General features: G+C 43.8%; 1 protein-coding gene across 5 annotated transcripts in view; it reads right to left on the bottom strand.

Moving 5' to 3' along the window:
* The window catches only part of adcy6a (adenylate cyclase 6a), a 110979-nt gene that overhangs the window by 71555 nt on the left and 16924 nt on the right, over positions 1–22500 (bottom strand). For all 5 annotated transcript variants that reach the window (XR_005130743.1, XM_037541308.1, XM_037541306.1 and 2 more), the window contains exons 2-3: positions 20866–21079; positions 17824–18748 (exon numbers count right to left, since the gene is read on the bottom strand). Coding sequence is in view for 4 of the 5 variants with exons in the window: in XM_037541308.1 (XP_037397205.1) it covers positions 17824–18747 (924 nt within the window). In the remaining variant the exon portion in view is untranslated. The remainder of the gene's footprint in view (positions 1–17823; positions 18749–20865; positions 21080–22500) is intronic.

Genomic DNA, 22500 nt, shown 5'->3' with positions numbered 1-22500 from the left:
GATCACACATTAGGAACGGCCTTCTGGCACACATGCCTGTGGATGGTATGGAAGATGTGCCAAATCAAGAAAAACCCTAAAGTGGGCAGTGCAGCGGGCTTCAGGGTCATCAACAGTAACACTGTTTTAGGCCATCATTTAAAAAGCCATTAAGTCTGTTAAGTCTGGGTCAATTAGCACAAACCCTCAACATCTATAAGTCCTTTGTAGCTTATTTTCACAGAGCATTAAGAACCAGCCTACAGCTGAAATGGAGGATTCAGCAGGGCACTCTCGCACTATTAATCACCAAGGACACCAGGACTAATCTCACGGTAGATGACCAGGGGAAGGGAAAGTGGACACTGACAAACAAACACCAAGATTAGCAGCAGACTTCCTGATTTCATCAGTGGAAACAGATACTGCGCTGTAGAAAAGTTAATCATTAACTAATCTCAACATTTCTGTACCCAATTAATCCCATTTTAACACAAGTTTCTTAATCACCATGTAAATCAGATAAAATTGGAACTATGGAGTCCAGCTGTGGGTAACGTCAAACCGGTCACATTAAGCGTGAATCCTTATGTCATTTAATAGAGAAGAAAATCCTTGTTTTCCTATGTTTTAATCGAAGGCGTGGACAAGCTCCTGTCCCAACATTTTGGAACATGCTGCAGGCATCATATTTGGAATGAGTGTATATTTACAAATAACCATGAAGTTCATAAGGTCAAACATGAAATGTTGGAGTTTTGTATGGATTTCAATTTAATACAGATCAAAAGAAATGACTACTCACTCCTTTCTGTTGAATTAAGACTTTCAGACTCTGAAACTTTTTTGCCATTGGGTTTGTAAAATACCAGGTTTGTCTGGAATTTAATAATGAGACGTTTGCCATCTGGTTTATTGCATGGCTGCCATCAATGGCAAAAATGGCGATGGCAGAATTTTTCATCATGGTTCCATCGAAAACAAGGGAAAAATAAAATGTAACCACCAAAATGATGTCACAAAGGACATCTGTACCACCCTCTGACTGATCTTACACACAGACGCACACACACATATATACTTACACATATTAGAAACCCCCATGGCAATGGCCTAGTAATACCTTAGTAACCGTGAGGGAGAACGTAGCAACACCTTAGCAACCACCTGGGGTTCCATAGCAATTGCCTAGCAACATCTTAGCAACCACATGATGTTCCATAGCAACAGCTTTGCCAAACCAACTTAAAGTTTGAACTTCTCCTCTTCAGGTTCACCATTATTATCACACAACCCTAATTCCAATGAAGTTGGGACGTTGTGTAAAACATAAATAAAAACAGAATACGATGATATGCAAATCCTTTTCAACCTATATTCAATTGAATACACTACAAAGACAAAATATTTAATGCTCAAACAGATAAACTTTGTTTTTTGCAAAAAGTCGCTCATTTTGAATTTGATGCCTGCAACATTTTCCAAAGAAGATTCAAGATTCAAGAGTTTTATTGTCATGTACACAGCAGAGCAGGCAGTTGCACTGTCCAATGAAATTCTTACTTTACTGTTCCCCCATTCACCAAATAAACTCTTAAGAGAATAAAAAAAGAAAATATAAGAATAACTCTAAAAAACTGTAGTAATAAATAAAAGCAAAAAAGTGTACAGTATGTGCAAAGTTGAAATAAGATTAAAGTTACACGTGCATATGTGCAAATAAGTGGAGCAGCTGTTCATAAAGTGCATCAAGTGACAGATGAAAACAGATGTAAACAGTAAACAATGTTACTCTGTGCAGTAATAGATGTAAACAGTGTTGTTCTAACAGCAGCAGTGCAGTGCAGGTAAGGTGCAGTTGTTGAGTGGAAGGTTAAATCAGTTCAGATTGGGAGGGGAAGAGGTAGTTAGTGAGGTGTTCACCAGCCTGATGGCCTGTGAATAGAAACTGTTGGTCAGTCTTGTCGTCCTGGACTTTACACTCCTGTAACGTCTGCCTGAAGGTAGGAGTGTGAAGAGTCTGTGCTGGGGGTGTGCACTGTCCCTGATGATGTTTTGTGCCCCTCTGATGACCCTGGTGTGATAAATGTCCTGTAGTGAGGGGACGGCTGCTCCTGAGATGGACTGGGCAGTTTTGATCACACGCTGGAGAGCCTTCCTGTCCTGAGCAGTGCAGTTTCCATACCAGAACTTGATGGAGCTGGTAAGAACGCTCTCGATCGTGCTCCTGTAGAAGGTGCTGAGAATTTTGGCTGGCATGTCAAATTTCCTCAGCCTTCTCAGAAAGTTCAGTCGCTGCTGGGACTTCCTGATGATGAGGTGTGTGTTGTGAGACCAGGTGAGATCCTCACTGATGTGGATGCTGAGGAATTTGAAGGTTTTCACCCTCTCCACCTCAGTCTCACCAACATACAGGGGTGTGTGCAGCTCCCACTTTCTCCTTGGATCAACAATCATTTCCTTGGTCTTGTCTGCATTCAAGGAGAGATTGATGTTACGACACCAGGCCACCAGCTCAGCCACCTCCTTCCCGTATGCTGTCTCTGTATATGCTGTCAGTGAAGAGCATCCTGACATAGGTGTCCTTTGGCTGTGTGAAGGGCTGTGTTCACTGCGCCGTCTGTGGACCTGTTCCGTCGGTATGCAAACTGAAGAGGGTCTATAGTGTTTGGAATGGTCTCTTGGATGTGAGTCATGACTATTCTCTCGAAGCACTTCATCATGATTGGGGTGAGTGCAACAGGGCGATAGTCATTTAGGCTGGTCACAATGCTTTTCTTTGGGAGGGGTACGATGGTGGTTGACTTGAAGCAGAAGGGACAGATTGAATATGTCCACTAACACATCAGCCAGTTCTGATGAGCAAACCCTGAGTGCACGCCCAGGGATGTTGTCTGGGCCGGCTGCTCTCCGTGGGTTTATTCTCCTCAAGGTCCTGCACACATCCACTGATGTCACAGTGAGTGATGTGTTTCGTGTGGCCATAGTGTCTCTCGGGTTGAGGGTTGAGGGCCTCAAAGCGAGCATAAAACTCATTTAGCTCATCAGGTAGCGTGGTGTGGCTGTTAGTAACCGCCCTGCTTGTCTGTTGGTAGTGGGTGATGGTGTAGTAGCCCTCCAGCTTCAGCCTGTACTGTCCCTTGGTCTCTCTGATTGATCTACGTAGGTCATATCTGGACCTTTTGTAGCCTCAGCGTTTCCTGAGAGAAATGCAGCATGGCGGGCACGTAGCATGGGCTGAACTTCACCGTTTAACCAGGGTTTCTGGTTGGGGTATTTTCTGCAGCGCCTTGTAGGGACAACGCTTTCAACGCAGCTGCTGATGTAGCCCATTACCCCAGAAGCATAGTCCTCTAGATCAACAGTACAGTCCTCATTCATAGCAGCAGTTCTGAATACATCCCAGTCTGTGTCAAAGCAGTCCTGAAGCACTAAGTCAGTTTCTTCATTCCACACTTTGATAGTTTTACTCACTGGAAGTGCTTGCTTGAGGAGTTGTCTGTATGCTGGGTAGAGGAACACGGAGATGTGGTCAGACTGTCCGAAGTGTGGCCGAGGCACAGCCCTGTAGGCCCCCTCACGTTGCTGTAAACTTGGTCGAGTATGTTACGCTCCCACGTCGGAAAGCTCACGTGCTGATTATACTTGGGGAGGACAGTCCTCAGGTTGCAGTGATTGAAGTCGCCGGCCACAATGAATGCGGCGTCCGGGAGAGCAGTCTCTTGTTTACTGATGGCGTCATGCAGCAGCCCTAGCGCCGTGGCGGGATGTAAGCAGCCAGAATGTGCACAGAGCTGAACTCTCTAGGCAGATAAAAGGCTCTGCACTTCACCATCAGCAGCTCTAAGTCAGCTGAACAATGTTTTTCAACAGTCTTTACGTCCGTGCACCACCTGTTGCTCACGTAGATGCAGGCACCGCCGCCTTTGTTGTTCTCTGGCGCTGCTGTGCGGTCCCCGCGGTGGACGGAGTGCGTTTCCAGCTGGATCGCCGAGTCTGGCGTGCTGTCCGAGAGCCAGGTTTCCGTGAGGATAACAGCACAGCACTCTCTGATCTCACGCTGAGTTGTTATTCTGGTCCTCAGCTCATGCAGCTTGTTTTCAAGGGAGCGAACATTAGCTAGCAGCAGGCTAGGTAGCGGTGGTCGTGTAGCCCTAGCCTTTAGCCTAGCATGTAGCCCACCTCTCTTGCCCCGCTTCCGCTTTGGCCGCTCTGTTCGTCGGCTGTGCCGCTCACCCGAGGCCGGTGCTGCTGGGCCTTGCCGGCTGGTGCCGGTGGAGTGTGAGCGTAAGAGAAAGTTGAAGTCTGAGAGGCTAAATGTAAGTTCATGATGAACTTCAGCAATCTCCAGGAGTGCCTCTTTACTGTAACTAACTGTACCGTAGATGTTCTGTACACTTAAAATAAATACTAAAGTTAAAATAAGTAATAAATAGCATCGGTTGCAGGAGGAACACGCAAAGATGTCTGCCATGGTGGGCACCATCTTGTTATATAAGTTGGGACAGGGGCGTGTTTCCCACTGTGTTACATCACCTTTCCTTTAACACTCAATAAGCGTTTGGGAACTGAGGACACTGATTGTTGAAGCTTTGTAGGTGGAATTCTTTCCCATTCCTGCTTGATGTACAGCTTCAGCTGCTCAGCAGTCCGGGGTCTCCGCTGTCGTATTTTGAGCTTCATAATGCGCCACACATTTTCAATGGGAGACGTCTGGACTGCAGGCAGGTCAGTCTAGTACCCGCACTCTTTTACTACGAAGCCACGCTGTTGGAACACGTGCAGAATATGGCTTGGCATCGTCTTGCTGAAATAAGCAGGACGTCCCTGAAAAAGACGCTGCTTGGACGGCAGCAGATGTTGCTCCAAAATGCTGTATGTACCTTTCAGCGTTAATGGGGCCTTCACAGATGTGCAGGTTACCCCTGCCATGGGCACTAACACCCCCCACACCATCAGAGATGCTGGCTTTTGAACTTTGAGCTGATAACAATCCGGACAGTCCTTTTCCTCTTTGGCCCGGAGGACACGACGTCCATGATTTCCAGAAACAGTGTGAAATGTGGACGCGTCAGACCACAGGACACTTTTCCACTCTGCGTCAGTCCATCTTAGATGAGCTCGGCCCATAGAAGGCGGCGGCGTTTCTGGGTGGTGTTGATATGTGGCTTACGGGCATTCAGTGTTGGTTTTCTGCCTTGCCGCTTACTTGCAGAGATTTCTCCAGATTCTCTGAATCTTTTGATGATATTATGGACTGTAGATGATGAAATCCTTAAATTCCTCGCAGCTGCATGTTGAGAAACGTTGTTCTTAAACTGTTGGACTATTTGCTCATGCAGTTGTTCACTAAGTGGTGAACCTCGCCCATCCCTGCTTGTGAACGACTGAGCCTTTCAGGGATGCTCCCTTTACACCCAATCATGAAACTCACCTGTTTCCAATTAACCTGTTCACCTGTGGAATGTTCCAAACAGGTGTTTTTTGAGCATTCCTCAACTTTCCCAGTCTTTTGTTGCCCCTGTCCCAACTTCTTTGGAACATGTTGCAGGCATCAAATTCAAAATGAGTGAATATTTGCAAAAACAGTAAAGTTTGAACATTAAATATCTCATCTTTGTAGTGGATTCAATTGAATATCGGTTGAAAAGGATTTGCAAATCATCTTATTCTGTTTTTATTTATGTTTCACACAATGTCCCAACTTCATTGGAATTGGGGTTGTATAAATCTCATAAGACAAATGTAAGTCCAATCATATCTGTGCTGTAGACATCATGACCCTGGTTTCTGTGACCATTATAAACAAACTCTCAGCCAGTAAAACTGAATTTTGTAGAAAATTTTGATGGTATTCTCCTTTAAAGGTAAAGAGTAGCTGAAAATGCAAAATCCGAGCTTTTTAATAGTAACATTGGCAAAGATGGACATGAGCTGCTGTGATTGGTTCTACAGGAAAGGTATCTGTTTTCAGGACACCTTAACAAAGATGGCCGTAGGTGATTGATTTGAAAAGTGTGCAGCAAATACAGCCCAGCAGATTCATGTGGATCAACAAGGAAGCAGTTTATTCCAGTTTCTTATGTGCAGAAAAATATCAATGGGAACCTGTGGTTCCTGCACAAGCAGGAATACTGACCCTGTCAGACCAGCTCAGAAAAGTCTAAACCAGAATTCAGTGAACATCTAACCTATGTGTTTCTAGGACCAGCTGGTCTAGCCACAGTTTGCTTCCAACACCTGAAGAAGCTGAACATCAAAGAAACCAGACCCAGGTTTTTCCAGTGTTCTCCAGAACAGAACATGTCTGTTTCTAGTCATATCCTGACAGCTTTGGCAGTGGCTAACAAGGTCTTTGAACTTCCAGAGGTATACAGAAATATTCCCCCTGCAAACACAATGACGTAGATATACCTGGAAAATTATAACATTTTCCACAAGCTGATTTCAGCTGGTTCACTGGATCTAATGCTCCTGAGGTGGCAGAACCCTGGAAAGTAATCAAAAGCAATGGAAACTCTAATAGACTGGACGGTTAATGATGCCAGAATGGACAGCAACATAAAAATCACACAGGGTTTCTCTCTGTGGTTTATTTCCTGCAGTGCTCACACAGCCAAGCATCTAATGGGACCACCAGAGCTCTCTCACAGTGCTGGGCTTTGAAGGGTTAAGGGAAGGCACCCAGAGACAGTACACGGTTATCTGTCATGTGACGTAGAACGCAAACACCAAGGGGCGTCATCATCAGGTTCCACTTTAAGCAGAACCTTTGAATCAGGAAAGGTCAATTCCTTGTGTCTAGGGTTAGGATTAGTATTAGGGTTTAGTCACTGCTCTTACTGCTGGAGTCAAGAGTGCCAAAAACAAGTGTTGAACCATGACTGTTAGAGTGAGGCCAGTTTGGACCATAAATGTAAAAACTCTTTAAAAAAATAAACACAGAGTGAATCCAGAGTTTTTGCATAGAGCTGCACTGTTTTCTATTTTTAACTACTGACTGAAACATGGTTGGGTTCCTGCTCATCATAGATGGATGTAGGACTTTCAGAAGATCTAGAACTTGACCCACCTGTTGTAAATTACTGTAAATCCAAATGTGGTTCTTTGACTCTCACTTTCTAATTATGTTGGTAGTTAATCGAATGTATAGGGTCTTCAGTCCAGCCAGTCCAGTTGAGTCTGAAGTCCTGGCCAACGAGAGACCTGAATCGACCCAGATACCACAGAGAAAGAAACTTTAATTGAACAGTGTCTCATCGGGTGTGTTAATATTTTAACCTTTATGTTTCCATTCAAATAAGAGTATCACTAATGGCCTCGATGCGGAAAACCTTCAGATTGTAGTATATGATCTGAAACTCATGTGTTTCCTGCTCTTTCCGTATAATCTGTGATACGGAGCAGAATAGAACAGTCTTATTCTAGTAAGCTGGTTGCTTAACTCTGGCAATCATGGATCCCAACCGGCATGTAATGCTGGTTCTCGTAAACTCGTAATCTGGTTTGATACAATATTGTAGCATCTTTACCAAAAACAAGGACCACCTGCAAATCTGTCTTATGCCAATTTGATAATGTCAACATGTTAATTCTTCCATTTCCTGTTTATTATAATGTTCCATATTAAAAAGGAAAGTTTCAGAATGAGAGTTTCACCTGATCCATTCAGACTGGTGTCATAAGGATCACTTAAAGGGCCCAGATCTAACACACTAGCTAACATATTAGCCCAAAATTAATAAGCTACCACAAAGCAACTAGGATACGCCGCTACACACTTAAATCCAGTACAGTACACACAGTTACTTCCCAAGACCTTCAGATACTTTCCAAGCCTCTTCCAGAGCCTTATTCCTGTTTGTACTGGTACTTTTTTTTAATGAAAGCTCATTTTCAGTACACAAGCTGGCCATTTTATTGGAAACAGTTTGGACAAGGTCAGAATGCTTAACAATTTTTGTTGGATGAGCTTTGACAAAGTCTATGTACTAAAACCTTTTTTGGACACAAAAAAACTCTTTTATTAGTTTTAACTTTTCTGGCATGTTTTCCTTTCTCTGTATTTGAGCTGTGCCACCACGGTTTTTCAGACGCCTACAAACTGAAGTCAATACAGTTTAAAGTATTGTAAAGTAGCTTTTCTCTACTTTATACAGTCACAATAAAACAGTATTTAATTATTTCTGAATACAGTTGATTGTTCCTGCAGTCAGGAGGCTGTTAAGAGTCTCATCACAGCAGTTTCTCTTTACAACTTCCATAAATTCTTTATCTTCAGTTTGAGTCTCTCTATCTCTCTTTTCTTTCATTCTATTTTTTTTTCAGTTAGCTGAATTTGGTTTGAGCAAACCATGACTCTGCTGTGAAAAGTTTTTCTCAGGATCAAAATCACTTGCTTTTTTCTTTGACTAACCTCAACATGTTGGTTAAAGTTCCTAACATAACATCTGAAGGGAAGGTCTGGTGACGAGAAGGTGCTGCAGACCTGCTGTAATTATCACACAGTCATCGTCATATAAAAGCTACACAAGCATTTGTGACTCTTTACCTTTATACTTTATTCTTAATTCCACACTTCATTAAGTTTAAGATTAAGATCCTTCATACTTCTTTTCTTAGCCAAGCTTTTTCGTATCTGACCCTGAGCTACGATACAAACGGTGCTCTAACAATCTAGCGAAGTAGAGCACTGACCCTCCACAGTAATGAATGTGTGAACATGATGTTTTGGGAAAAGTAAAGCTAAATAACTGCACCTCACTTCGCTGATTTCTGGCCTGTATCTTTTACTAGACGATCTAAATTCAGTAGCTGTGTTATTTTATCAGGTAAGAGATCTGCAATAGAAGCCAACTTTACTAGAGGTTGAAAAGAAATGCTAGTAAAGATAAAAACCTGTGAAAGCATTGAACTTGAGTAACCCTTGTAGCTTTTCATTAAACTGGAATTTTGCTCAGCCCTTCTGTCAGTGTTGCAATTCTAGTCTTATTAGTTTGATGAATTTCACAACATGCATAAAACACTTTGACTGCATGGAAGAAAATCCTCTTCCCAGAGCTGCTCCTCAGTAAAGTGAAGTTTATTAAAGAACATGTTAGTCCTGGACTGATGAACCACCAACATGTCAACACATACCTACACACCCACCCTTAGCACCAGTTTAGGGTTTGCACTAAAGAGGCCTTTCTTGGAATAGCATCATTACTGAACCATGAAAACATATTTACTCAGGCTCTCATGCAATTGAACACATGCACACACAGGAGCGCTGAAGAACAAAGAGCTAAATGAGAGGAGGATTTATACCATGACTGTGGGCTTACATATAACCAGGTACTATATGTCTAAACTTCTGAGCCAATACAGGCAGTTAGCACTTAATGGAAGCATGACTCATATCGATGACACAAACAAGAGCCTCGAGCCTCGATTCTGCACAGCTGAAATGCATTTAGTGCATCTCACAGAAACTGAATGAGAGAAAGAGAAAAGGAAAAAGGAATGCTGAGCTCTCAGAGCAGTTAGCCAAGAAAGAGACAGTGGGCACAGTGTAGACGGGTAAATAGACAGTGTTTCTTTGGAGCTGCTGCAGTGGCTGGGTAATTAAAAGGCCCATATCACTGCAGCAGCTCCAAATAAACACTCAGAGAGTTTGAAGTAACACGTTAACACTGTTAAAGTTTCAAAATACACATTTACAGTCCATATATGAAAATCAAGCTGCAAAACCAGCCTGTTTTAAATTCATTGTTTCTCTGATGCCACGAGAACCAACTCATTTAAATCTATCCAACCCTAACCCGCTTATACTGAAGTACTAAGGAGGGTTTGATAGGTTTTTGAATGAGGCACAAAACAGGACAGTCAATCAGAGCAGAGCTCATATACTCATATCACTCTTAAAGGCACAGTGACAAAAACGGCCTGTTTAATTAAGGGTGACATGTGGTGGTAGGTGGGAGGTGATATGAAATTAATTATGAATTATGAAACGACATAAATGTTAAAAGTGGAGCTCAAGGGAAAAAACTAAAATATGTATATGGGCCCTTGAAAATATAGCTTTACTACCAGTGACAGTGCTGAAAAAAGAATAATAACCTACTACAAATACAAACAAATAAGAAAGTTCAGACTTGAAATTGAAAAATTGTGTGGCTGATGATTTTTAATAGGATGCAATGTTCTGTCAGACCTTGCTGTCAGTTCCGTGACAGGCAGACACCAAAATTTCTTCTTCATCTAGAAAAACTTGTTTAGAAAACATTAACACTCAAAATCTCAGCTGCACATGTGCCGTTAAGCCTCAGTCTGCCTTGGTGTGACAGTCAGCCTGGGTGTGACAGTCCATCTGGGTGTGACAGTCAGCCTGGGCGTGACAGTCCATCTGGGCGTGACAGTCAGCCTGGGCATGACAGTCAGCCTGGGCGTGACAGTCAGCCTGGGCATGACAGTCAGCCTGGGCGTGACAGTCAGCCTGGGCGTGACAGTCCGTCTGGGCGTGACAGTCAGCCTGGGCGTGACAGTCAGACTGGGCGTGACAGTCAGCCTGGGCAATACAGTCCGTCTGGGCGTGACAGTCAGCCTGGGCGTGACAGTCAGCCTGGGCATGACAGTACGTCTGGGCGTGACAGTCAGCCTGGGCGTGACAGTCAGCCTGGGCGTGACAGTCCGTCTGGGCGTGACAGTCCGTCTGGGCGTGACAGTCAGCCTGGGCGTGACAGTCCGTCTGGGCGTGACAGTCAGCCTGGGCGTGACAGTCAGCCTGGGCGTGACAGTCAGCCTGGGCATGACAGTCCATCTGGGCGTGACAGTACGTCTGGGCGTGACAGTCAGCCTGGGCGTGACAGTCCGTCTGGGCGTGACAGTCAGCCTGGGCGTTACAGTCCGTCTGGGCGTGACAGTCAGCCTGGGCGTGACAGTCCGTCTGGGCGTGACAGTCCGTCTGGGCGTGACAGTCAGCCTGGGCGTGACAGTCCGTCTGGGCGTGACAGTCCATCTGGGCATGACAGTCAGCCTGGGCGTGACAGTCCATCTGGGCGTGACAGTCAGCCTGGGCGTGACAGTCCATCTGGGCGTGACAGTCAGCCTGGGCGTGACAGTCCATCTGGGCGTGACAGTCAGCCTGGGCGTGACAGTCAGCCTGGGCGTGACAGTCCGTCTGGGCGTGACAGTCAGCCTGGGCGTGACAGTCCGTCTGGGCGTGACAGTCAGCCTGGGCGTGACAGTCAGCCTGGGCGCGACAGTCCGTCTGGGCGTGACAGTCCGTCTGGGCGTGACATCAAAGCCTGATGAAGATAGACGATGAATGAAAAAAGACAATGAAAAAAGGATCCCTTCACGTCTTCCTCCGGTGTGACTGGTATAAATGATAAAAGGTGACTGTAAATTCAATTTCTGCATGATAAACACGTTCATGTAATTCTGGATTCCACATGCTCTTAATTTTGGCCACAGCATTCAGTGGCTTGACAGCCTGAACAGTCTAATTTTTATATCTGTTTAACCCGATTTAGAAGAATATTCTAAAAATAACTCTTGATCTGGAGTAGAATTAACAGCTCCCAGCAGTCGCGGCATGGCCAGTTCCTATTTCTCAGTCTGTTAAACTAACAGCAAACAAACAGACAGATTAGCACACACACACACACACACACACACACACGCACAGACACACAGACTCTCTCTCACACACACACACACACACACATGCACAGACACACAGACTCTCTCTCTCTCACACACACACACACGCACAGACACACAGACTCTCTCTCTCACACACACACACACACGCACAGACACACAGACTCTCTCTCACACACACACACACACACACACACACACACAGACACACACTCTTACACACACTCGCACACACAGACTCACACACACACACACACAGACACACACACACAGACTCACACACGCACACACACAGACTCTCACACTCACACACGCACACACAGACTCTCACACACACACACACACACGCACAAACACACACACAGACACACAGACTCTCTCTCTCACACACACACACACACACACACATGCACACACACACACACACACACACACACACACACACACACTCACACACTCACAGACTCTCTCACACACACACACACACACAGACTCTCACACACACACACACACACACACACACATTCACACACACACACTCACACTCTCACACACACACACACACAGCTTAATCAGTTACTGGAGAATGAGGAAATAACTGGACACTAAGTCTACATGGAAGGATAAATGAGGCTGTATAACAAAAACATTCTGAGAATTCCGTACAGCTCGGTTTCACACCATTACAGCTCAATGAGGTCATGAAGACTTTCTCCTTCCAGTGAACAACTCGGACTCCTCGGGCCACGTGAAATGGTGAAATATGACAAAAATAGCCATAATTAGAGTGACGACTGAGTCACAGAAACCGTTTCCCTCCAGGTTCCCGTTTTAAAGAATAATCATGCACACAACGATCCGTCTCTCCGTGTTTAACCTTTAGAAGTTGAGATTAACTATGCATACAGAATTAATTAATTACATACGTAATGACATAATTAGCTACAGAATGAATTATATTTCCAGTGATTTACATTTTATTAACAGCTTTAACTCTTCCAACCTTTCAACCATGTGTTTTCATCCAGAGCAATTACAAAAACATTTAAACACTTTTTACTCCCTGCAGTGCAAACCTGGTCACATCACAATAATTATTACATATATAATAATTATAAATGCAAATCGTAATAAAATATCTCCTCTTCTAATAAACACAAATATGCCGTTGCATCAAAGTATGAAATCCACACAAGTTCTCCGCTTGTTTTAATGAGCCACCAGTCAGAAATAGACGGCATGTTTTTCTGCATAGTTCAATCGTTGAGATGTAAACAGTCATTCAGAGCCGTTTGATGTGAAACGTGATGTGTTTGGTGGTGAAAGGAACCAGATGTCATGACGTCTACAACACCGTTTTATTTAGAAGGGATGCCTCAATACTACTTTCCCCCCATTCGATACAGACACCTGATCCTTAAATATCAATAACAACACTAACTCTGTGTAAAGTGATCAGCCTGTCAGTCCTGATATTTATACAGTTCCACTTCCTGTAAAAGGGATTTACTTGAAGTAAATTTATACAACAGTACCAACTCTGTCAAAACATGTGGGACCACGGGGTCATCTCATGCAGCTGAGGTCAGCAGAAACACTAGCCCAGCTAACAGACTCTTATGCTGAAGATTATCATTAAAATACTGGCGACATCTTCCATTTGTCTCTCCAACCTTCGCTCCATCGATAAGAACCTGGACTCAACGACAACCTTCTGACCTTTAATATGCAGCGTTGATAAAAAGGTAAAATAGGGATTAGTTTTCTTTATTTTGCCCCTCAACCTGGAATTTAGCTTTAATATAAAATTAGATCACCAGCAATAACTGTGACTATAATGGAATGAGGAAAGTTCAAAAGCCCTCAAACATTCATCACAACCTCCAAACACACAGTTAACTGTGTGAGGCCTGATCATTTTTGGTCAGAGGCCTCTGAGACTTCAGGGAACTAAAAGTCTAAGAACAGCTTTTGGATAGATGTTTCACATTTACTCAAACATTCAGCATCATAACAAATGATCAAGAACTTCTTCAAGCATCTAAGCTTCTCTTAGCTTCACCTCCCCTCTTAGCACTAGTGTGTGATGGTGAGAGCCACGTGAGCAAAAACTGAACAATACATCTCGTCCTGCTGAGCTGCGGCGTCTCTCGCCCAGAGCAGCGACATCAGCGCTGAGAGGAATATGGATTTAGCAGGAAGCAGTTCTGCACCAACTCTCTAAACTTCTACTGCTACATTTAGCTTCACGTAGTGTCGGCAAATCAAGGACATTTAAAGGAGGAAAACGACTGAGTGTAGATTTAAAGGGGAGTCAGTGTCAGAGTCAGACTGTACCTCTGACCCTAACCCTAACCCCCACTGACATATGATTGACAGTCATATTAATCTGTTGCACCTGAGTGAAGGTAAATAATAAAAAACAGTAAATGGATTCACAGACATGATGAGACTCATGGTGAAAAGAGAAGCTCTCACTTCTACCTCTGTGCTCTATGAGGGCCACACAGAGTGCTGAGCCTAATTCTGAGCCTTCTGGCTGAGTGAATGTTTTTAGCTCCTGAACATCACGTAGCTTTGCTTAACTGTACACATAATTCTGTGTAACTGCAAACATTTGGGTGAGTACAATCAATGTTATTAACGCTACTAAGTAAATGCAGACAGCAGGTCAGGTGGCTTATCAGCCAATTTGGCCACTTTAGCCTTGTATTTTAACAGTTAAACAAGGAACAAGAAAAAACTATGAAATCATTAAACACAATTATTTATATGACTAGAAACCGTCAGCTAGACTTTCGTGATTGTGACAGTCTGAACTGTAAGAGACCAGCAGGAGAATTTAATATGCATTATCATGCATTTAATTATGAACGTTTTTTTTAATCAATGCTGTTTATTCAACTGAGTAATCATGTTTTATGTGACCATGACAGCAATAACAGCTATTCAACCCATGATGGTGACTCTGAACAGCAGGTCAGCCTCACCCCCTTTATTCAGCTGTGCCTCCCCTTCTTGAACCACACACACTCAGTCATTCTCTCTGAGTCCTCACAGCAGACAAAGTGTCCCTTGTGTGGGAGCACAGAGAGATGGGCGACAGTCTTATGCTGCTATGCCTGATGCTGATATGCTCATGGAGGGTGAGGGTATGGAGATTTGAGACTCCTGCTGCTGGAGATTCATTCAGCTCCACTGCCTGACCTTCAGCCCACCCCTCAGGCCTTTGGCTCAATGCACAACTACACACTGTGACCACAGACAGGACAGCCACAGGATCCAGACAGCATGAACCCGCCACAAGTTCCTGACAGAAGACGTGAGCTGTGCTAACAGAGCGGTGCAGATTTCGTGACAAGGCGAATTGAGGGTTCATGTCTAAAGCTACAGGGTGGGCCTAACTAAACATACTCAGGCCACAACTCATTCACATTTTATTTTGTATTTTCATGTTTTGCTTTCAATTAGACAAAAAAAGTGTTTTACGTAAATGTGTTTTATAATATAAACACTGAATAAATTTATATTGATTACATATACTTTCACTGACAATTCATGACTATATGCTTTAAATACTTTTTAATACCAATCAAAAGCACATTTACTTCTACGAACGCTTCCCATCAATGATCAATACGATTTCTTACCTTAACAGCACATATGGAATTAAGGTTTTTCTCTGCTCCGAGTCCTTTAATGCTGAGTATCTGGCAATACCGATATGTTTTTTATTTTATTTAACAATATGTTAAATACAGTAAACAAATGTACATTCTACTCTAAAATTTGAAAATGATTATTTTAACATACAGGATGTGCACTTACTTTTAACAATAAGTGTAATTTGACCAGAGGTTTTTTAAAAGCCGCAATAAAATGACAGTTATTTCCATTTTTAGACATCTGAAGTGAAACATTTTGTTTTGGACTATTATTTTAAAATGGCCACATAGTGGCATCTTTAATGCACCACTTTTATGTTTAGCATACACTATATTTCCAAAAGTTTTCACTCCCCCATCCAAATCACTGAGTTCAGGTGTTCCAGTCACTTCCATGGCCACAGGTGTATAAAGCCGAGCCCCTCGGCCTGCAGACTGCTTCTACAGACATTAGTGAAAGAATGGGTCGCTCTCAGGAGCTCAGTGAATTCCAGCGTGGTGCCGTGATCGGACGCCACCTGTGCAGCAAGTCCAGTCGTGAAATTTCCTCACTACTAAATATTCCACAGTCCACTGTCAGTGGGATTATAACAAAGTGGAAGCGATTGGGAACGACAGCAACTCAGCCACGAAGTGGTCGGCCAATGGTGTGGGGCTGTTTTTCAGGAGTTGGGCTCGGTCCCTTAGTTCCAGTGAAAGGAACTCTTAAAGCTTCAGCACCAAGAGATTTTGGACAATTTCCTGCTCCCAACTTTGTGGGAACAGTTTGGGGACGGCCCCTTCCTGTTCCAACATGACTGAGCACCAGTGCACAAAGCAGGTCCATAAAGACGTGGATGAGCCAGTTTGGTGTGGAAGAACTTGACTGGCCTGCACAGAGTCCTGACCTCAACTCGTGTGTGCGTGCGTGCGTGTGTGTGTTTGTGTGAGAGAGAGAGAGAGTGTGTGTGTGTGTGTGTGTGTGCTTGTGTGAGAGAGAGTGTGTGTGTGTGTGTGTTTGTGTGTGTGTGTGTGAGTGTGTGTGTGTGTGTGTGTGTGTGTGTGTGTGTGAGAGAGAGAGAGAGAGAGAGAGAGAGAGAGAGAGAGAGAGAGAGAGTGTGTGTGTGTGCGCGTGTGTGTGTGTGTGTGTGTGTGTGTGTGTGTGTGTGTGTGTGTATAAATATATGTGTGTGTGTGGGAGGGTGTGTATGTGGATGAGTGGGTGAGTGGGTAAGTGGGTGGGAGAGAGAGTGTGTGTTTGTATTTGGGGGTGTGGATGGGGGGGGGGGGGTCTGTCTCTGTGTGTGTGTGTGTAATTTGGAATTATGTTAAAAAGTTTTAGCCCCTTAAACTCTACAGTTATTATTCAGTAGCTGTGACACCACATTAGGCCTGTATCAAAGAACACAGACCTGGTGAGGGATTACAGGGTGCTGAGCAGTGCTGATAATTCAGTATCATGTTATCAACATTCAATATCACAGTATCAACATTCAGTCATTAGTCATTTACGTGATGAAAGTGTCCACCAATATTCCTGCTCAGCACAGTCATACATGACCAGAGGAAACTCACTGAGCCACATTATCACATCAACTGTAATGAATGTTTTGGGTGACAAGCTTCCTGTGCAGAATTGAAGACACTGCAAATGATGGACTGCTAACATGTCTTGACCAATCGGTTATATTTGATGTTAGAGGAACATTGTGTGTTATGTGATCAAATAAAGGGCTCTTCCTTCATCATTTGCTTGTGGTGCACAATGTCAGTAACAGTCCATCTACAAACTACAAATCATTTCACTTTCAATCTGAAAAATCTTTACGACACTGGAGCAACACAGCAACAACAACAAAATTGCCAACACCGATATATAACAGGGTTTTGACACCCATATGAATAAAAATAAAAGGAAAACTCTCCTAAAAAATATCATTCTTCACACTGTCAGCAACTGGACAAAGAAACACTGTTACATGTTGCTGGCCATCAAAATGTATTATTATTATATGTAATAGTTTTTTATGTACAAGTTTGGAAAAGGATCCTAATGAGTAGCTAACACAATCAATTAATCGCAGAAAACACAAAATACCACAATGCAACTTTGTTAAACAGAGCAAAAGGGAAAAAAAACTCTACAAGTGACGTGTTTTAGCCAGCTTTTTTAGAGTGATAATAATATCCATCTCCTCCAATAAACCAAACCCATTAGGTGTCAACTCTGCATACAAATGTGTACACATGACTTTATGAGTTTTATCTAAACTGCATTTGTTTTAAAGTGTATGCATATTTACGGTTGGATTTCATAAAAGCCTTCTTAAAAATTTCCTGACTTAAAAGATGATCTAAAATATTTAAAACATCTTCAAAACTCTTGCACTCCAAGACTGTAATTAACACTAATTAAATGGGATTAGGAACAGAAATCAGCTTACAACAACTTACTGTCCGAATGTTGACAAGGTATAAATATCTCTGTACACGGAAAGAGATAAAACTCCACACAGCTGTATGAGATCAGAAAAAGCAGCTGGGTTCTTACCTGTTTCCAGAGGAACTCATCCTCCTGGTTCATCCTCCATGTCGTGAGGAGATGTATGCAAGAAAGCACCCCTCCGCTCAGCACAGCTGCCCGCATGCGCACCGGCAGCAGCGTGTAGATGATGTAGATGAAGAAGACGGACCACCAGATGCCTTCAGAGGCACTCCGGGGGGCCACCATCAGCACCCCGAAGACCTGCACGGCGATCAGCACGCCGATCACCAAGTAGCTGACCATCCACATGTAGTCCTGGTGGAAGCCGTTGCGGTTGCAGACCACCATGAGGGCCAGGAAGAGGGCCATGGCCACAGAGAGCACTGACGCGTAGGTGACGTCAGGCGGTGCATGCACACAGTGAAAGGTGAGCATGACACCACAAACGATGACCAGCACGCCCATCAGCATGGTCAGCGAGCTCTGGTTGAGTCTGAAGAAATAGCGCTGGTACAGACGTTCCAGCTTGCGTGACTGGAATTTCTTGGACTGGAAAACACGAGCCACACGCTGCCAGCAGTCAGCTGCCGTCAGCGAGGCGCCACCGGCGAGGTCATCCACTGAGCCGCTGCTCCCCAGGCCCTCGCCTTTCTGGCCTTTAGCGTCACCATCTTCGAAGCCCAGGTCCACAGATTTGAGCCCCACACTCTCTCCCCCGCCCCCCCGCTTCCCATAGTGGTCCTCCTGCCAACCGCAGCGCATGCCGAAGTTGCCACCTCCTCCTCCACTTCCAGCCCCGGCCCACTGGGGCTGCAAATGGGCCGGCTGCGGAGGGGGCTCCATGGCCTCTATGTCCCGCAGGCAGCTCATGTAGCGCGGGTTGCAGAGCGATGAGCCGCCCTTGCGCTTGGACTTCTTGCCATTGCGCTCGCCCCACGCGGTCTTTCGGTCGTCCACTCTGGCTACTAGGAAGCCGTTGAACCAGGACATTCTGTATGGGGGGGTGAAGACAAGGTAAAGAAAGGTCCCGCCACCAAAAAATACATTTGTCTTAAAGGGGATCTCCACTCAACATTCAAAATTCCTGCATCATTACAGTGTTAATATGTGAATAGTCAATCAAGAGTGTTTTGACATGAAAAGCACCGTTTTAGAGAAACTAGAACTGTACACAGTGGTGGTGATGGAACCCCTGATGTCTGAAAGGGTTCATGCCTCTAAAGTTACTCACACAGACAGTTATTACACAAATGGTAGTCATTTTCTATAATATGTTGCATAAACATGTTGCCTGATGCATGACATACTGTTTTATGATAGTGGTGAGAAAAGGTTTTGGCCTAAAACACATCTTTTTAAAATTAGGTCATGGTGGAGAGATACATGCAGGGCACTGTAAGCCAAAACATTGTTTTCCTGATTTAATACCACTGACCATCACCAGCATCACACATACAACTCAGGAGACACTTAGAGCTTCACCGAAAAAAACTTTACTGGGATAATAAATAAAATGCGTTTTATTTGCGTTGTAGATGTTGTGACCCTGGGTTCCTATCACCACCAGTGCAAAGATATCAGAGTTTTTCTACCATTTCACATCAATCCACTCAGAATGACCTTGTTTACTTTTATTTTTCATGATGACTTTAAAAAGCTGATTTTCCCTTTAGAGCATTAAGAGCAGAGAAAAGAGTCACGGATTCTCCCTTTGTTCCTCTGAGGAGGTCCTTCCCTTCTATGGTAGCCATGTGGCTCCATATTTGGACAGTGACACAAGTTTTGGTATTTTAGCTGTTTACCAAAACATATTCAAGATACGGTTGTATAATCAACATGAGCTTAAAGTGCAGACTCTCTGCTTTAATTTGAGGTATTCACATCCTAATTTAGGGTTAGGGTCTAGGAATTACAAGTCTTCAATACGTAGCTGCCTCTCTTTCAAAGGTCCAAAGGTAATTGGACAATTATCTCAAAAGCTATTTCATGGGCTGCATGGGCTATTCCCTCATTAATCCATCATCAATTAGACAAGTTAAAGGTCTGGAGTTGATTCCAGGTGTGGCATTTGCATTTGGAAGTCGTTGCTGTGACCCCACAACATGCAGTCAAAGGAGATCTTAATGGAAGTGAAGCAGACCATCATTAGGCTGAAAAAAAGAGGAAATCCATCAGAGAGAGAGCAGAAATGTTAGTAGTAGTTAGTAGTAGTGAGTGTGTGTGTACCTGCTCCACCGCTGCTTCTTAAACAAAGCCCCCAACAAAGAGGTTTAAGCTTTTCTAAATGTGTTAATGGTGCTTGTTCTGTGTGTAGCGCAGCTACAAGCTGCTTTGGCTGCTTGTGTTAGCCACCTGTTGCAGGATCTTACTACAAGCACTTAACTTCATATTTGAGAACATGACAGCTGGCAGTCAACGCTAAACGCAGGAATAAACTGATACCTTCACTTCCCCTCCAGCATCAAGGCTTACAGTGTCCCCCCTTAACTGTACATCACAGGAGAGGCGCACCTGAAACAGCACGTGAGAAATTTCTCCACTGTGTCCGTAAACGCGACCGCGCCAACTCGTAGCGTGAGCTTGTGTGACCTTCGTAACACCAACGCCTCAGTTCTCAAACATCAGCTGCAAACTAACTAGATCTCTAACCTCACCGTAAACACCTCAACATTCAGAGACTGGCTGAACACACCGACCAACCTGCGCTCACCACTGCCCCCGAGGCCAGGGTGTTTATGTTGCCTAGGAGACAGCACTGTCAATCATTTGTGCTCTGACACACCTACACTTATGAGCAGGCTTGGAATTTTTGGAGAGTTTATCTACTAAGAAGTCGTATCCATTCATATATATTTCATGAATATATGAATGGTAACAACACTTTTTCCACAGCAGGTCTTTACTGTGAAAACAAAAATATCAGGTTTTAAATCGAGCTGTCAGGAGCTTTAAGGCTTCCACTGAAATATTAAGTGAGTAGTGCCTTAGTTTCAGCCTCATGTTAAGTAAACTGCTTGTTGGACAGACATAAGAATAACTGGTAAATCTACACATACATCATTGGTACCACATCCTGTGTGATGGTGTGGATGTTACAGATGTAGTTACCTGTGTGGGTTCTGGTGTGCACCCCAGCCCTGACCTCTCCTGCTGGGTCACTCATTTATGTCACTGAGTGAGCTGAAATGGACGGTTAAGACGAGTCTGTGTGAGGGACCTCAGAAAGGGCACTTGTCGTTACTGCTGACCAGACCGCTGAATTGATGGTTCTGGGTTGGATGGACTGTCATTTAGTTCACATGGATCTTTGTGTCATCTTGATCTGTAAACAATAAACAACATTTAAAACAATGTGAGCAACCAGCATCCAGTTTCATTCAGTGAACGTGGACGTCTGTACACCAGGCTGTAATACCAGAAACCGCAGCTTGACAAGCTGTTTTACACATTTATATATAGTTCTCTGGTTCCAACAAAGCTCTTGTGAGACATTTCATGAGGTTTTTGAAGCCACAGGGGCCTTTAATTTGAACAGAAGCAGCCGAGCGCACCACTCATGAGCCTCTGAGCTGTTATTTAACTGGAATTCTGTGAAGGTGCTTTGTCACAACATCAGTTGTAAAAAAGCTCTACAAATAAATTTGATTTGATTATTTATAACGACTCTTTCAATGTCATTAACATTTTCATATGCTGATTATGAAGACTGAAAAAAAGAAAATGACCCCAGTAAATGTCCTTCAACAGGAAAAGACGGTCTTTAATACAATTAAATATATGAGGCAGTTCTTAACTCAACAGAGATTTCCTCATCAGTCAGTCTAATCAGCTCTCAATACATCGATCTTACAGAATACAAGTTAAAACAAAAAACAAGTAAAACCGGTTTCAGAGCCGCCATCGCCTCCTGTCCTGGTTTCAAGTCAATCTGATTCCTGAAGATGTTCTTCTACCATGGCTGTGGGTCACTAGGTTGGCAGGATGGGACAAATTGCCAAATGTTTGAATGCAGAACAACAGAACAACTACAGTCACGCTAGAACAGAGTTCAGGACTCCACACCAAGCAAAGGCAAGAGCTGCTGCCAAAAGACTCAGAGGGAAAGATGTAAATAAATGCAACGCGGTTTGCATGTTGGGCTATTACAATGCTTAATATCTATAAATACCTAAGTGGAAATACCACTCATTTTGCATTTTGTGACGTGACCATGTTTAACGTCCACGTCTAAATCTCTACGACTCATACAGCCATAATGTGGAGCACCTGACGGTCAAGCTAACCCAAACTCTGGTTTCCATCTTTGCCTGACTATAATGTACAAGACAGACATTTCTCAACCTTAAAGACCCGACCTGTTCGCTGAAATCAGGTCCCAAGCTGCTCTGTCTGCCCAGTGTCTGTATCGATAATCGCCTCCTTCATTTCTACACCTATTAAACGTGTTGAGTGTGTACAGGCGAATAATAATTACAGATAAATGACAGGTGATCATAACAAGCCTCTCCTAACGCCAGGCCTCCGTCCTCAAGAGACTGTTTGTACAGACTTCAATCAGCAGTCTTATCAACCTGTTTAATGTTAAATACAGTGTCCACGCCACCCTGAAGTCATGCTGAGTGACTGTCCCAGGGCGAGTCTCCCGTAATTCCTGCCCCGACGATCACCTGGCTGAGGGGGACATTCGGAAATAAAACTAGCTCTGAGTGTCTTATCAGCATTTCACTCCTGAGCTTCACACTT

Source organism: Pygocentrus nattereri, chromosome 9 (assembly GCF_015220715.1).
Source record: "Pygocentrus nattereri isolate fPygNat1 chromosome 9, fPygNat1.pri, whole genome shotgun sequence".
In the NCBI taxonomy this organism is placed as follows: domain Eukaryota; kingdom Metazoa; phylum Chordata; class Actinopteri; order Characiformes; family Serrasalmidae; genus Pygocentrus; species Pygocentrus nattereri.
This window is presented reverse-complemented; position numbering and strand designations above follow the sequence as displayed.